Genomic DNA, 17,225 nt, shown 5'->3' with positions numbered 1-17,225 from the left:
TACAGTGAAAGCAGTGTTGTGCCGAACTCTACACTTCATTATTCTTAAGTTAAACATCACGAAAGGAACTTTCTGTCAGGACTGAGTTTAGATTTAGAGATCATTAATAAGTAATATTAATATATCTTAGATAGTAGTAATGATTAACTGATGTATGTTTACTAGGAAATCCTCTTCAACATTTATTGTGTATTGTTATTAAAGTCATTAAATATATACAGGCCTACAAAAGAGGTAGAGATGTTTGTGTAGAAAAGAACGCGCAAATGCCCTGGCGTTTGTGGGAACGCGACTGACTGTGACAGAGGGATACAAACACAAATTTTAAAAAAAAACATAATATTATAAAAAGATCAATGTAAACATTCTTCAAACATCTAGTGATGTAGGCTTGTTGCCTTTTGTTTGCTGGCATACTTAAGAAACGCTTCAAATATAATTTATACACACACAATGATAGTGTACAGATAAATCGACTGTAATTTACTTTTACTAGACGAGGAGTTAGTTTATTCCTTGTTGTACATTTGAGGAGGATAGGGCCGCAACAACACCTCGCCATCGGACCCGGTATAAGGCAGCCCCCCTCAGTTGTGGTCCCGATGTCCTTTGCCTCTCTCTACTGTTCTTTTCCAAGTCTGCTTTGGTCTCCCAACTCTCCTCTTCCCCTGAAGGTTCCAGTCAAGTGCCTGCCTGGCAATGGCGTCAGCTGGTTTGTGCAGGGTGTGTCCTATCCAGCCCCATTGGCGCTTTTTGATGTCCTGGCTAGTGGCATTCTGCTTGGTTCTTTTCCACAGGCTGCTGTTGGAGAGCTTTTCAGGCCATCTTATTCCCAGAATATGGCGTAGGCATCGGTTAGTAAAGGTTTCGAGCTTGTTGTTGATGGTGTTTGTACCAGACGAGGAAATTAAACAAAATCTCTTATCTACTTATGTAATTGTCTCCCTTGAATCAAGATATCCAGTGTTGTCCATAGGAATGTTATTACCATGGGAATCGCATGGGAAACGTCCCATGGGATGGGATGGGACAGGCATAAATTGCCATGGGATGGGATAGAAAAATATGTCCCATGGACAACCATGAAGATATCGTTCAGCGCAGCGCGATCATCGCTGTTTACACAGAAGCCGTCGTGTTAAAATCCATTTTGTTGCATTTAGTATCTTTGGTGTCACTGTGCCAGATCCTGCTCAACATGGGCTGCTGTGCTTATTGCCGATGTCGGCAATGCGGCTGCCGTCTGTAGAAAAGCTGGCTTTGAGTCCATGCAAAAGATTATTGCTAAATAAAGTATTCGATAATGATTCCTTTAATTGTACTGGGATATTAGCAAGTGAGAGAGATTCATTCGTATATATCTCTGGCTGGTGAAGATACAGCAACAGCGAAAGAGGCAAAAGCAATTTTCTGCCCACTTGATCTTTACTTGCTACTATCAAGAGGGGATTTCAGCTGACAGGAATCTCATATCAGAGACAAGCGCCATTTTTTTATATATGTTTTTACCAAATATAAATGAATGTCGCTAGCGAAAACAGCATTAACAAAAGAGAAAAGAATAGCTGCAAAATCTTTTAATAATAATATGTCACGGACCGTCCGCGGACACGCGCATTCTTTCCACAAACCAAAATATCCTGATCGCTTGAGGGTGGGCGTACCTTCTTAGAGGCACGAATAATTATTCAATTCAAATACAATGTCAAATGAAACAAAGGCAAAGTATCCACACTCATAGATTCACTCCTTCATTCGCCACACAAGATATATTACCAATATGTTATCATTCATCCCACGTACTATTAAAGTTAACAATAAAATCGACTCTCATAAATATTGTCACTGATGAAGAATAAAACAAAATGTTCGTTCTTGATGAAACATTAACCTTTTATATTAAAGTCTCTGAGTCCCTCCCAAGTCCTCTATTCTAATTAGTCCCACTGATCTTCTTTCCACGAAGTCTATTTATTATTGAAAATAAATGGTTTTTACAGTACCAACAGTTTACAAGCAGAATGTCTTGGTCTTGCGCATGCGGCCGCCTCCTAGGTGTTTGGCAGGATGATGTTAGATTAGCTGAAGGCCGGGAGGAAACCTTTCCTCCACCGGCGCTTACTCTCTGGCTGTTAAGAACTGTCCCTTCCAGGCGACAGATGGAGGTCGGTGCACCAGTCTTACACCAAGTTTTTCCGTTCTGGGACCGTTGTTTTCTCGCTCACGCCAGTGTGTGGTTTCTTGGCCCCACCAAGAAACTGTACTGCGGGATGCCCAAGCCACAGAGCTCCCCCACGGTGTGAACACGGACTACAGTGACTCACGACCTGTGAAGTACATCCACCTGTAGTTTACCCACGGTATTACTTCCCGTAATACTTTTTTCCGCTGTCGCAGCAGTTGCGAGAAAGTCCCGAGAAAAATCCACCAGCTCTCACTTCGGTTCCGCCGTTAGCTCTCTGCTTTCCGTTTTTTCTCTAACGTTATTTTCCTCTATCTTTTACGTCACCTTATTTTGACGTCCCAGTTTACGTCATTTGCTCAAGGGCAAACAACTTCCAGCCCACTACGCTAGATCAGATCAACCACGGTTGTCGATCTTCCCTCCTAACCCCCTCTACTAAGTACTTATCCGTTACATAATAAATGCAAAAATTTGTAAAGCGCATACTCACACTCCTAAGGAACATGGACAGCATACAAGGGACAGGAAAACAAATAACATATGAACTATAAAAGAATAAACAAACGTACTAAAAGAAGAATAAAATCAAACACAGAAAACACAAAGAGGAACCAAATAACAAGAACAAGCTTCCGTTTTATACATACATTTAAAATCGCTGCATATCACTCGTCCAAGTAAGAGTTAGTGTAAAAGTCTGTCAGCTGAAGTCTTAGACTGTTCATGAATATACTTTGTAATTTTTCAATTGTTGGTTCTTAAGTACTAGAGCAGCAGCAGAGGAAAACGGACCCTTCCTGAAAAAAAATGACATTATATACAGATATAAAAGTACCTGTTACAAAAGCATTTATCATAATACAAATGCGATAAAAACTTACAAGCTATGATAACTATTCCTAATAAATGTAACTATGAAAACGACTGACGGAAAATTACTGACATTATCATATAGTTATAGGCGCAACATATGTTAATAATGTTAAGAGTTGGGTGGGTTCTCATTTCTTATTCAAGTCGGAAGATATAAATACAAATGGAAAAAAACTTCTCTTTCTCTCTCTCACACAGAGCTAGAGAGATAGACTGAAAACAGAGAAAAATTTTGAACGAGAGAGGGTTTTCATAATTAGAATATTAGAGATTTAGGAACACAGTCGAAGATAAAAATTTGACGGATTAGCACAAGGACTAACGCTTTAAGCTTGGTCTCATATTTTACCTCAGAAGTCCGTGAACAAAAACATAAAGTAAATTAAAGATGCTCATGGCAATCATTTCCATAACCATCTTAACTTCATGCGACCTGTTCTTATAATAACTGCACTAACCATAAAAGTCGCTGAATGACAAGAGAACTGGAAGAAGCCATGCCGGAGTCGTATAAATCATATGTGCTCTTGACGCTTGATTTCCAGAATCTGTGAGAGACAAGTAAAGTATCAGACACTCTAATAACTAGACAGTGCATACATATTTATGTTATCTCATATGTTTCCACTTCACTTCTAACAAACGTGCATACATGCTACTACACAGGTTTATTCCAAAACAAGTAGCCGGTATATAAACACGTTCTCTCCCCCAAGCAAACACACACTCTCTCACTCTTAGGCAAACAAATTCAATAAACATGTGACACTAACCCAAGCTGTCAATTTTGCAGCCAGCAGGACCGTTCGGGTTTGGTGTTATACAATATTTGCATTCCAGAATTGCTCCCACATCACTCGAGGTGGCCACGTATGAAATCGTATACGTAAAAATGTTTTGACCTGAATCAACACACCAACAAGGGTTAGAGGATGTGTTGTGCGATGTACTACAACCAGAAGTTGATGGTCGAGGTGCAAAGCAGAGTACAGTTTCGCCCTTATCAAATGTCACATAGTTCTGCCGGGAGTGACATGCTGCATTGTCAACTGCTGTTTTATTAATCATACAGGTGACGAGGTTCACGCCTATTTGAAATTTTGGACAACTGTATTCCGTTCCTATAGACAGCACTGAAAAAATACAAAAAAATTAAACAAATTAACAATCATGAGCATTTATTGAACATCCCTTTTACGTAAGATTACAAATGCGTGCAGTACAGGTAAGAGTTTGACAAAGCCGGAAATATTATGAGACCGCTCAAGTTTAAGGGGTCTGCAAGCACAAATTTGTTAATATCAACTCATCAGGGAGGAGATCAAAGGCTGAGAGTAAACTTACAGCTCAAGTCTGTTTGATCTAATTACAGTAATGCACAAGTACTCAGATTTAGCCTGATTGCAATTTTCAAACTGTATATAGACCTTATTCACATATGACTTCTCCAGCTTCCCTAAGCAAGGTCTCATAGACCTTGAAGAATGCCTGAGAGCTTCACAAAGAAAGTCATATTGCACAGGCACTGCTGTTTGCTGTTTTGTGCAAATGATATTTGGGATATTTTTGGATTGGGTAAAAGTTTGGTTTCTATTACTTGAAGCTGACAAGGGTGTTATTTGTGATTGATCTTTTCGTGTGATGTGACTTTTGGTGGTAGTGGGGGTGGGATTTTTTTTTTTGTCTGAGGTAAGCAGACCAGAAGAGTATGCCTTCTTCTTGTTATGGTCGTCGATTAGTTTTGTAACTCTATTTGAAAGATAAATGTGAATTCCAAACCCAGCATAAAAGCTTTTTTTGATGCAAAGATCAGTGCTCACATGCTTTGGCAGCCACTACAATAACCTAATTCTGGCGCATACGTGAATAAAGTTTATTACCACTGTTGAAGATCAGACTAAAGAAAAAAGGTTTTACTTTTTTCCACATTATGGGGAATCGTTTTGTTTAATTTTCGTTTAGACAGAAAAAGACTTCGTTGGTGGATAAATCTTAATCTGATATACAGCACTTACCATGTGATCAGGCTCTGTGTTTGTAAGCAATTTTGCTTATGTATTTTACGCAAATGTGCTTTTTGCGACACGGAAGAAATTTATTTGACATGTGATCTGACAACCTAACAGATTGAGCAGACAGAATCGGTCGTGGATTTAGTCAATGTTCCTGTTATCCAGCCCATAACAACCAAAGTGATTAAATGAGCCAAGCCATCTGACCTAATATTACGAGTACTATAGTAATTATTATATATAAAAAAAACAAAACAAACCCACCATATTGTTACAACAGCACTACCCTAAGGACTACATTTCCTCGAGTAAATATCATAATCACGTTATCAAGCAAGGGGTGTATCCTTAGTTAAAATAAAAAAGTTTTTGAAACTATTACCTGACTGTAAGAAGTAGAAATTCAGAAGCAGATGAAAAGTTGTCATTGTTTTAAACATTAATTTCTAGTGTGAAGAAGCTCCGTCATGCATCAGATGAGTCGGTTTGTTGTCGACAAAACAGTCAAGTCTTCTAAACGCCTTTATCGGCAAATGGCAAATTAGTTTGGAGCATCCGCACAAAAAGGTAAAATTAATGTTTTGGAAAGATGATAAAAGCACATAACGCTAACAAAGAAAGCATGTGGTGAACCTGCCGAGTCTACCAAGCAGCCAATCACTGCATCCTATTTTCAAGCATCGCCCTCGTGCGCGGGCAACTGTACTAAAAGGCGTCAACAAGTAATGGGCGCCCGGTAACATAGTGGTTAAAACACTCCCCCACGTGTCACATTTCCTCGATGACCCCCACCCAATGACCCATCGCTATCTGCATTCTCGCCAACCTCCATCTCGCTAGCATCTTCTGTTATAGTCTCGTGTTCACTTGTATCTAATCCGCTAACCTCAGTGGGCTGTGGAGTAACGGTTAGCGCCTGTCACCAATACAGTGAAGGTTGACTGTCTTGGGTTCAGCTCTCGACTCGGGCAAGCTGTTCTTTCTCTGCAAGTAGCATTTGTTTACAAGGCTAGCTGCCTTGCCTTAGTTGCTGTCTTTAAACACCAATTCCAAACCCCCGACCCGCTAACCTCATCGCCGCTTACATCTAGCTCACTATCCTCTGTATCACTACCACCTATATCTACCTCACTATTAGAGTTCCCGACTCGTGCTGTCAGCTACTGCTCGCGACCTATGTGTCTCGTCTGGAGAGCAATGTCTTGTTATTTTTTCAAGTAAGGATTTTCTTTTACTTTTACGAAGTCAAAATGTTTATCTCTGCCCCCACCCTCACCTCATCTGCAGTAGACTTGTATCTCAAAAATGGGAGAGTAATTATTTTTTTTTACAGATGTTAAGTAAAAGTACTTTAAACTCAGCGTTGTCACACTGGTATTCATTGACTTCAGTAGAAATAAAAACCTTATGAGTTTAGTAACTTACGACAGTACTTACGTGAACAGAAGCTGCTTCTTGCGAAGGTCTCAACTTCTCAGGTCAAGATATCTGCCATTGGGAATTGAGAAAAGGCATTAACAGGCCACGTTGGCAGCCGGCTCTCATGATTTCAACGATGCTGTGTACAGTTTGTTGAGGTTAGAGGCTAAGGTGGAAGAAAACAGGTCGTTCCTCGTAGCAAATCATAAAACACAGGTATCGTATACTAATACATCTTACATCGTAAACACACAAGTGGTCCGCGGTCCGAAATACTTTGAGACCCACTGGGGTAGGTCATGTATCACTGATAGTGGGTCGGGCAGGATAATTCTAACCACGATGTCAACGACATCTTTGAAATAAGTTAAATAAGCTGCACCTGGTGGTGGAGAGGAGAGGATGTATGAAAGTATGAATGCCTCAGATGCCATCATTCAAGAGGAAGTTCTCGACCGTAACCTGGCAATTAATAAGTTAGTGAGAACTAGAGTTGTAAGAAACATCAACGAGAGGTGGCACGTTGCTAAATGTATAAAAGTTGGGATAAAAGAAACTGGTGCAAGGTAGAAAAGCGAACCTCGGCATGACGTGGCGCCCACAGCTCAGTGACATTCAGTGGATTCTGAATGTTACGTAAATCATGAGATGAAGGGGATCGAAGGTGTTTGAAACTGTACAAATAAATTAAACGAGTTTCAGTTGCAAACTATATTTAGCAATAAAACGCCTTTCTCAGCCGACTAGTACTTGATGTAGGGTCTAAGAAAAAGTGAGTCGAAACGGCTTCTATCTGAACATACTGTCTTTCCTTACATCTTTCTTTACTCATAAGAGGGGATAATAATATTTAATATTTTCAGTTCATTCCTCCTGATGACTGACCTAAAGTACACCTCGGTTTGAGTCCAATCTTTGAACTTTTACAAATGGCCAACAATTCACGCTGCAACATAGTGCCCCCACTGTGTTTTTCTTCGCTTATCTAACCCGACCATTATGCGATCAATTCAGTTGTTTTTATGTTTGTGTCATTTGCGCTGTTCATTCTTCTCTCCTTTATAAATTCTAGTTTTGTTTGTTTGTGGAGAATACAGTCAGTCCTAACCCCGACAGAATGTTCAGATAGAAGTCGTTTCGCATCAGCGCTCAGACCCTACCGCAAGTACTGGGTGAGGGAGACGATTTATTGCCATGCTAGTCGGCAGTGCCTGTGATGTCCACCCCGCCTTTTGTCCGGGTAGTAATTGAAGACGACTGGCCGATGGCAGTCCACACCTCGTGTACTCCTACCTTCCCTTGCACGGACGATACCCCTCATTTCCCCCCGGTGGGAAGATATCGGCCTTTAATGGAACTCTTCTTGGTAAGGGAAAACAAACTCCGTGCAAGGGAAGTTACTCTCGCCTTGCAGCAGACGACAACAATCGATTGGGCTACAATGTCAGACACTACACTTACCCGATTTTGTATCTGTTCTTCGCCCAAATTTGAAGGGGTCCCCTGGGACCCCACTGACAAAAATTGAAGGGGTCCTCCGAACTTTTAATGCGTACCGTACGCAATTTTTTGCTTAAGCAGAAGCCCTGATATAGGTGTGCGTGTGCGTGTTTTGTACTCACGTGACCTATTGTAAAATGCAGACGATATTTACCCCTCCCTGGGCTGTCATAGTTGTACATATTTTAACCTTTTCATGTTTAAGTGTCATTGTCAACCATACAGTTTAAGTCTAAATACAGCGTTGTCAATAGTGATTGATTTCTTCAACTTCTCACTCTTTCTTCTCTTTCTCTCTGTGTTCACGCGCGCGAACATCTGAAATCTGACGATGACAGACTCTCAAGATTTTCTGCCTCAGCTTGACTCCAGTTATAAAACTTAGACAATAATTTTAAATACGAACACTGTACACCTGTTACGAGTACTACACTTTCTGGTACTTGTCTATTAAAGTTTGTAAGACGAGCGAGTTACAAACTCATTGACACGTACTGACTTGCACACTCTTAGAAAGCGACGGTTTTATACACTCACTCAGTGGTCGGGTGTTGTAAAAATTAGAGGTTGCACACCTGACGAGAATACCTATTGAGGTAATTTTATTGCAGCTTTTAGGTCTCTGATACTTTTCACAACTATAAAACATAAACAAATATATAAAAGGCATCTTATTTTACGTACTCACTCTCATACAAGAGAGAGAAGAGAAAGAATAGGCAGAGCAATGTTGTGTTTTGTCGTCTGTTTGAAGATCGTTTTTCTTTTTTTTTTTTTTTGAACTAGTACCAAAGGGAAGTATAATAGCTTTACAGTACCTGGTGTTTTTTTTTTTTAAATCATGTCCAAGGAGTAGACGTGGCACACTCTTTTTTAAATACACTTATTTCCTTGTCACACAGCAATAACCTACATACTTCACCTTTAAGATAAGAAATTTGTACCTGGGTTACTTATCTTGTCATGAAATTAATTTGCTTTTTCCCATATACACATCTGTTTAGGAAACTTAGTACTTGTTTGTTATCATATATTATATATAATGTTATAAAATTATAAACATAAAATATTGCAATATTTTTAAATTTTTGTCCGAGTTGATGCTTTTCTCAATTCTTTTTTTTTCATCTGCCGAAAGGTAAACTAGAAACAAGGAGCATAACTATCAATAAAATTTGATAACATCTAGCTGTTATTAGCTGCTGTCGTGGTGACTAGTAGTCTATGGGAAGCAACCCGTCTATTAACAGCAGTCTCGCACAGTATTTAACCTGCTTTATTTTTTCCTTTTATGATAAAACAACTTAGGCACGTCATCTCCTCCAATAAATTTAATTGTCGACAATAACTTTGTTTTTCACATGGATCAAACTTCAAGATATTTTCTTTATAATTTAATACCATACTGAAAATAGCCCCTCGGAACCTGATCTCGAACCGACGTGGTATACACATTTTATTTATATTCATATATATTTTTCTCTCGTAAATTAAGAAATAATCGATAATGTTTGAAATAAACAAACAATAAATAGTTTTTTTCTAAATTTGGAGATTGTAATATTGTTCTTTTAGTTTTTCGCAAATATTTTAGTTTCATTTTTATATTTCCACCATGATGGTGCACGTCACCAGGAAACGGGTGCTTCTACTCGTCGTTTTCAGTTTATTCTCTACAGGTTTGGTCTTGATTGTTAATAAGATATGCTTAAAACATTATAAATCCTAGTTTAAAAAGTAAATTTCATGAAACTTGTTTGATCTCACGTAGTTTCTATGACATAGGGAATGTTTTTTACGAATAGGTCAATACACTAAACTGTGATTCAGCGGAATGGAACGTATTTATCAAAATGAAATTTTAACAGACTTTGATATATGTAGTTTGGTGTTCTTACTTATAGTTTTGTATCAAGGTTTGTGCTAGCATGACAACGGTTTGATTTGTTTATTGGTTCTTAGCAAAGTTGTTTAGTGTTTGTATTATTTGTTACTAGTCTGCTGACTCAGAACAATTCTTTACTTCATCCCTCTCTTTACTGTCATTTCTCATTAAATTTATTGTTATTATGCTTTTGCATGTTTCGCCTATGTTTATAACAAGTTTGGTATTTGTGCAGTTATATTTAGTCCATGTGTTGTCTGTATAGTGTATGTCATCATCTATACAATTTAAATGTTCCAGTTCTGAGGTAAATGTCCAGCAGGTTCTTATTGCGTTTCTTGCTCATGAATGACTTTGTTGTTACAAAATATTACTTATTTATTTGTTTTTGTATTAGAGCCTAGAAAATCTTCTTTACCATTCATTTCTTGTGTTCACTGGAGGTTGAGAGGTCTAGAGCTTTTGGTCCAAAATGAATAGGTTACCAAAAGGCCAGTCTTCAAGAAGGAGGGTTCAAACTCATGCACGTTTCGCGGCGATGGTAAAACTGAGTATACATAGATTACATCTCCTGCAAATTAACCTGTGCCCTGTTGGTTGATTGGTATAAAGAACCAAAAACCTTGACATGGGGCTATGGATGGATAGACACGCTAAAGAAATCCTAGGCTAGAGAAGTTAAGCTCTAACAACGACCACGTGCCTGATGAAAATCTCCATGGTGGCCAGCAAAAGTTTACAAGCACCAAACAAATAAAAATGAGTTTCTACTGATATTGGAATGCCAGGACAGTATGCCATGTGAAGAACTCTCTCTTGAACTAGAAAGTACCGGTCGGACATTGGACAAAGAGGTGGCTGGAGCCATAAAAAATGTAGACTCATTTACAAAAGTTTGTTTACATCTCTGCCAGACCGCACTCACAACCTGTCAAAGTGTAGTATAAGAGTTTTGAAACAGCTGGAAAGGGTCATAGGGCAGTCCTAAGAAAGGATGTCTTCGAATAACAAGGTGATTGTAATGTCAAGTTCGCCCAGAGGCTTTCACAAATGGGCATGAAGGGCAGGTGAATTTGGTCTAGGTGTACCCAGCTACTTGGGAGTAAGAATTCTTCAGTTTCTGCAAAGTCACTGACACTGTAGCCCAGCGGTTCTCAACCTGTGGGGCGCGACCCCTGGGGGTCGCGACGTGCCTACAAGGGGTCGCGAAGGTGGTCATTTTTAAAAAGTTTCTTATACTGTATTAGTGAAATTAGTTTACATTGTGTAACGAGTGGTGAGGGCGATCAAACTCCAAATCTCTTTCCCTATTCAAGTACACTGTCTCGGCAATGCAGTGACTTCTCACTTCCAAACTCAAAACACAATCCCCCTCCTCAACAATTAAGCCTCAAGCTCCTCCTTCACCTTTTGCCCTCTCTTCCCAATCTCTCATCGCTGACTCCCTCTCCTCTCCAGTCACCTCTCTTTTTTTTTAACATCTAAAAGGCACGCATTCAGGAAACGTCATCATTCACACCCTTTCATTCGCACGTGCTCAGTCCTAGTACTCTATAGGTCCCTGACAGAAGCATGACAGACAATGCGCTGCGACTGGATAAAGACAGCAGTTTTAATCCAAATTTTGGATGCAAAGTACACGTGTTTGTCCTGAAGAAGATAGCATGGATAATTTGTGCTGCGAAAAGGAACTGATTGCGTGGTTTTTTGAAAGAAAAAGTGAAGAAACGAGCGATGTGCAAGTTTCGGGTGCTGGAGCCGATGAAAAACCAGAAAGCCTGCTACGAAAGTAAGAAAGTATGACAATGAATACTTGAAAACTGTTTTACAAACATTTATGTTGATGGTAAGAACGGCCACAGTGTGTTGTTTGCCTCGCCAATATTAGCTCCAGATAGTATGAAGCCAAACAAACTACGGCGCCATTTGGAAACTCGGCATGCGGAGTTAGCTTGCAAACCTCTCGAATTTTTTGAACGAAAATTGCAAGAATACAAAAGAGACAAAAAACATTTTGTCTCACATACATCAATTCATAAGAAAGCTTTGATGGCTTCGTATCAAGTTTCCTATCGCATTGCTCAAAACAAAAAGCACATACGATCGGAGAGTCATTAATACTGCCTGCAGCAATGGACATTGTACGGCCATGATAGGAGAAGATGCTGCTACGCAACTGCAAGCCATTCCTTTGTCAAATGACACAGTTCGCCGAAGAATAACTGAGATATCTGAAGACGTGTCTGACCAGTTGATCAGTCGTATAAAAAGCCAAAATTTTGCTTTGCAGTTAGATGAAGCTACTGACACTGCAGGTGACTCACATTTGATTGCTTACATTCGTTACGTGTGGGAAAATAATCTTCTGGAAGACTTTTTATTTGCAAGAAAATTGAACGCAGAGCAACAGCCCAAGATTTTTTTGGGATTGTCGATGACTTCCTTAAGGACGAAGGCATTTCTGGAGTTCCTGCGTCGGCTTGTGCACAGATGGCGCCCTGCAATGGCTGGAAAGAAACAAGGGTTGCAATCTCTTATTAAAAAGGTTGCTCCAGACGTAGTTTGGACTCACTGCATGATCACCGTGAAGTTCTAGCTTCAAAGATTTGAGTGTTGAGTTGAACACAGTGCTAACAGATGTCATAAAAATGGTGAACTTTGTAAAGAACAGTTCTGCCAGATCTCGCCTGTTTGCTCTGATATGTCAAGACATGGGAGCCGACTATGACACCTTGCTCTATTACTGCGAATCAAGGTGGTTGTCGCGTGGAAAAGCTCTCGCAAGAGTCTTTGAATTGCGGGAAGAATTGTGGGTGTTTCTGAAGGAGAACTCTTTCAACAAGGCTGACCTGCTTAAGAACGACCGATGGCTGCTGCTAATGGCATATTTATCGGACATATTTGAGAAGCTGAACGTTGTGAATACTTCTATGCAAGGAAGGACACCACCATATTACAAACAACTGACAAGATGATGCTTTCGTCCGAAAAATTTCGTTGTGGACGCAAAAGATACGCCAAGAAAATATTTTTGATATGTTTCCGTGCTTGTGTAAGTGCAAGGCTGACGTTAACTTGAATCTTGATCAGGTGAAGAATGTAATTATTGCCCATCTAAACGGACTGCAAGAAAGGTTTCAGCATTATTTCGCTGAAATTGATGTGACTAAATACGATTGGATTCGTAATCCATTTCTGCTGATCCTAGCACAAGCGGGTTGTCCACGCAAGAAGAAGAGCAGCTCATCGACCTTTCGAGTGACCAATCCCTGAAAATGGTCTTCCAAACAACACCAGTGACAACTTGTGGATTAGCATCAACGGTGAATATCTCTCCTTTCTGAGAAAGCAATGAAAGTTCTGCTGCCATTTTCAACTTCGTATATGTGTGAGCAAGGATTTTCAGCATTGCAGCACTGAAGTCGAATACAGAAATCGTGGTGGACGCAAAGGCTGAGCTGCGAATAGCAGTGGGTACGAACATAGCACCCAGGTTCGCTTCTCTATGCAACAGCAAGCAGGCTCAACCTTCTCATTAATCAAAGTGAGTGTCCAATAAAATAATATTTATTAGCTTTAGTAAAATTTCATTAACAGTTATACTTCTTGCAGATACCAACTTTGTTCTTCCGTTGTTGAATTGCATTGATTTCCTCGACGCGGCGTTCGAGGTTAGCTAAAGCTCCCCCGCTCTTCCACCGACGTAGCTGGTTAAGGGGGTCGCGGACGTACCGGTGTTCGTCAGGGGGGTCGCCACATGTACAAGGTTGAGAACCGCTGCTGTAGCCATTACCCTCCATGCCTGTTGTGACTGAAAAATTGAAAGCCGACATTTCCCAGATAATTTTAATTTTGTTCATAACAAATCGATTTCAACCTTTTTCCAAACCGTTTCAAATGCAGAATGATCAAGGCTCAAACAATCCAGAAGCAGACAGTGGCAGTGATCACAGCCTTGTCTTAATGAGCCTTCAGTTGAATCTGAAGGGGAAGTACACTTCAACCAACCCTTAACCTGGCTGGACCTAATTGTCAGTGAACATTTTCAAAGCTCAAATTGGAGACAGGGTCGCTGTTCTGAACGTAGGGGAATGTGATGTGTGCATCCTCTATAAAAAACATCAAAATGGTGCTACTTTCAACAGCCCATTCAGTGGTAGAGCGATCAAGGAACAAAAAACAGCCCCTATCAAAGGACGGCCTTGTAGAAAGAAAGAAGAAGAAGCTTCCAAGTACAAAGCAGTGAGTTTTGACCTCAGGAGATAGATGAAAGCAGCTAAAGAGAACTGGGTCTAGGGCTAATGCCAGACAATAGAGAAGGGTATAGCGCGAGGTGACAGCAAAATTATCCACCAACTACTCCAGACCCTCACCAAGAAATAAATCAGGGGATGTGGTTAGGTCTCCTGTTTAAAAAGCGCTGCTTTTGCAAACTGAAACCTGAATGCACTAAATATTGCAAGGACTTAACAACTTTCAGCAGAGGACAGATACTAACATCCCTCAAATCAACCAGACTATATTAACAACCTTGCAAAACTACCAGTACTACGGGAAGAGGTCGAGAGAGTGGGACAGTCTTTAGGGATCGAAGCCTAGCATTGACAGTATCCATGCTGAGCTGCTTGACCAGGGTGAGGAAAAAATGCTAAAGGATGTTAGTGGTCTTTGTAAAGGAATCTGGGGATGTGTGAAACGGCAGTTAATAGATATATCACTTCCAAGAACTGGACGCAGCAATGAGTGTCAAAACTACAGAACCTAATCAGTCACCCAAGTAAAATTATGCTGAAAGTAATCCAGATTTGACCGAACACCACTTCCGAGGAACTGCCAGGAAACCAACAGGCTGGCTTCAGATCAGGAAGGAGCAGAGTTGAACAGATCTTTAACTGTCACATTCTGAAAAGAAAAGAATATTTGTAGTAAAAGTTCTAGTAGTAGTGATATATATATATCCAAAATAAGTCAGACAAATTAGATACATTGACCAAGTCGGAACTATTTAGAGATAAAGAATGTTCACCGAAGGCGACAAGGTACATCCCTGTCTTTGAACTTACTGCGTAAAAATTTCAAAAAAAAAATAATTGAAAAACTGCTTTCTTGACTTTTTTTCTATAGCTTACGCGTTGTATATGTCTTGTGACATGAAATACACACCAACAAATTTTCTATATTAGATATTATCCTCTGGTTACGAAAAAAACATCTTTTGAAGGTTTCATGCGATTTCATATGCCATAAATCATCGAATAATCCACTGAGTCAAATAGGCTTTGATATCAGACAAATAATACATTTTTCATTAGTGTGGATTTGTTCATCATTTTGTTTTAATAAAAAGAGCTATGAGCATTGCACTTCACTCACAGAGTAGTTGCAGTTTCTGTAAAAGTTTAGCATTACAACTGTGACACAATGACAGTCCATCTTCAAACCCCTCTCAGTTCTTGTTACTCAATTCCTTTTTGTATTTTCGATACTTTATATGTTTAATCATCAGTGCTGTTGTTGATCCTTCCTTTCTTTGTATGTTGTCCACGAGTCTCAAGCGGTAAGAGCACGCTCCTTACAAGCGTGAGAATGCGCTTCATATTTCACTCGATTATCAACATCAAACATCATCATCAATCATCATCATCAACAAACTAGGCAGGCATAATTTTCCATGATAACTCACGGTGTATACTGCCAAATACTTTCTCAAAGTATATGAACATGGTGTAGTTGGGGTTGTTGTTTGTGCTATAATCTTCTTTAAATGTCTAACCATCCATTTTCTAAAGCCTGATGCTGACGAAAACAGTGCTGAGCTTTTTCAAAATGTTTCAAATAAAGAATTTGCTTGTCTGTGACAACAGGGTTATGCCTTGCCAGTTACTACAATCTCCTAAGTCACCATTCCTTGACAGTCTGAAGTTTATACGCTTTTTCCATTCCATGGTGCTTGTTCGGTGTCATCTGTTATATTAGTTATAACACTGAACTTATACTTCAATGCTAATAAACATTTCCGCTAAACCTCTGAGTCTTTAAGCTAATTCCATGTCAAAGTGTGGATGCCTTTGTTCTCTCACTTTATCTTTTCTGAGCTTTACGTCTTGCCATAAAGTGAATCTTCTTATATTGAAAAATTGTTCCCCCATTTACAAGATCGTTTTCTTCACAAAAATCATTCAACCTGCCGTCGTTGTCATATACTCTATATCTTTCGTTCTCATGAGCTGCAATGATTATTTCAAATAAACAAAAGAAGAAGATTAGAGTAGAAGCCAATCGGCAAGCTCCTTCTGTATAGTAGCCACATCTCCAGATTCATCAAGCTTTCCATTTTGACCTGTTTTGCACTTACGAATGAGTCAGAGGAAGAGAACAACAGACTTCTACAACAGTTTACAGACAGCAATCGAAAACATTCCTAGCTATGACAATACTAAAGCAGAAGACTGCGTTCTGGGGTTAATCATTGCAACCCCTTCTTTGTAATGGGTTTGTAATGTAATCATTTTAACTTTAATGATCTTAGGAAATCCAAAAGGTATGGGATTCAGATTTGATGTGTCTGTGACCAACCCAAAGTACGAGCTGAGCTCTGTTAGGATTAATGTGCAGAATTTAGAAAAGTTCACTTGGAAAATGTTGTGTTCAGTTTTGGGATATATAAAAGCAAATTTTATATGGTGTAAAACACACGCTAAAATGTTTCCTAGTTACCCAAACATAACACTTCTGACATTTTTTAAAGGAAGCAGTATGTTACAGGCTATTGCTGAGATTAATTTTTAGTGTTATACTTACTTGTCAGAAGTTTAAAATGCGTGATTAAGTCTGCAAATATTTAGTCAAATAAAAGCCAAAACATCTTATCAGTGTTCAGTTGCAAATATTCCTTATGAAATGTTTAAAATCCTGTATTACTTTCAGAAATCAGGAAGAAATTATAAGGAACATCAATGTGTCATAAGCCTATATTTGGTTTTTAATTACGGACAAAATCACAGATATTTCTGATATCTATAGATAGGGCTTATGTGTCTGTGGACTGTTCCACGTATTTAACCAATCATGTGAAATATTTTTTTTTTCTATTCGATATATTGAAGATATTTCTCCAGTTGGTAATTATCTTTCTCCTTTCTTAGATTTGGACTATTTTCATAACTTCATGTGACAGTGCCTTTTGTTGTGATGTAAAAAATGGACGAACATCTAAAGGAGATAAATCACTACACAATTGTAAACTAATTAATCCTATTCTTTTTCAGCAGACTCCTTTTTTAGTTTGGAATTTCAGATCATAAAATATTATTCAAAAATATTTTTATTGTTGCAGTATTTGCATCAAACT

At 39.2% G+C, this 17,225-nt stretch overlaps 1 protein-coding gene across 1 annotated transcript; it reads right to left on the bottom strand.

Moving 5' to 3' along the window:
* Positions 1–2,815: 2,815 nt before the first annotated feature.
* LOC112568228 lies at positions 2,816–5,602 on the bottom strand. The gene is made up of 4 exons (XM_025245427.1): positions 5,453–5,602; positions 3,832–4,191; positions 3,517–3,606; positions 2,816–2,982 (listed from the first exon to the last, which is right to left on the bottom strand). The coding sequence occupies exons 1-4, from the start codon at positions 5,508–5,510 to the stop codon at positions 2,951–2,953; spliced, it is 540 nt and encodes a 179-aa protein (XP_025101212.1). The 5' UTR covers positions 5,511–5,602; the 3' UTR covers positions 2,816–2,950.
* Positions 5,603–17,225: the final 11,623 nt, after the last annotated feature.

The sequence above is a fragment of the Pomacea canaliculata genome, linkage group LG7 (assembly GCF_003073045.1).
Source record: "Pomacea canaliculata isolate SZHN2017 linkage group LG7, ASM307304v1, whole genome shotgun sequence".
NCBI classification, from domain to species: domain Eukaryota; kingdom Metazoa; phylum Mollusca; class Gastropoda; order Architaenioglossa; family Ampullariidae; genus Pomacea; species Pomacea canaliculata.
This window is presented reverse-complemented; position numbering and strand designations above follow the sequence as displayed.

Excerpts from the sequence above, each read along its gene's own strand:
- LOC112568228 (XM_025245427.1), bottom strand. The coding sequence starts at position 5,510 with ATGTTTAAAACAATGACAACTTTTCATCTGCTTCTGAATTTCTACTTC. Across the intron at positions 3,607-3,831 it reads CTGCAAAATTGACAGCTTGG|ATTCTGGAAATCAAGCGTCA; the intron begins GTTAGTGTCACA and ends TGTCTCTCACAG. Across the intron at positions 2,983-3,516 it reads GTCATTCAGCGACTTTTATG|GAAGGGTCCGTTTTCCTCTG; the intron begins GTTAGTGCAGTT and ends ATTTTTTTTCAG.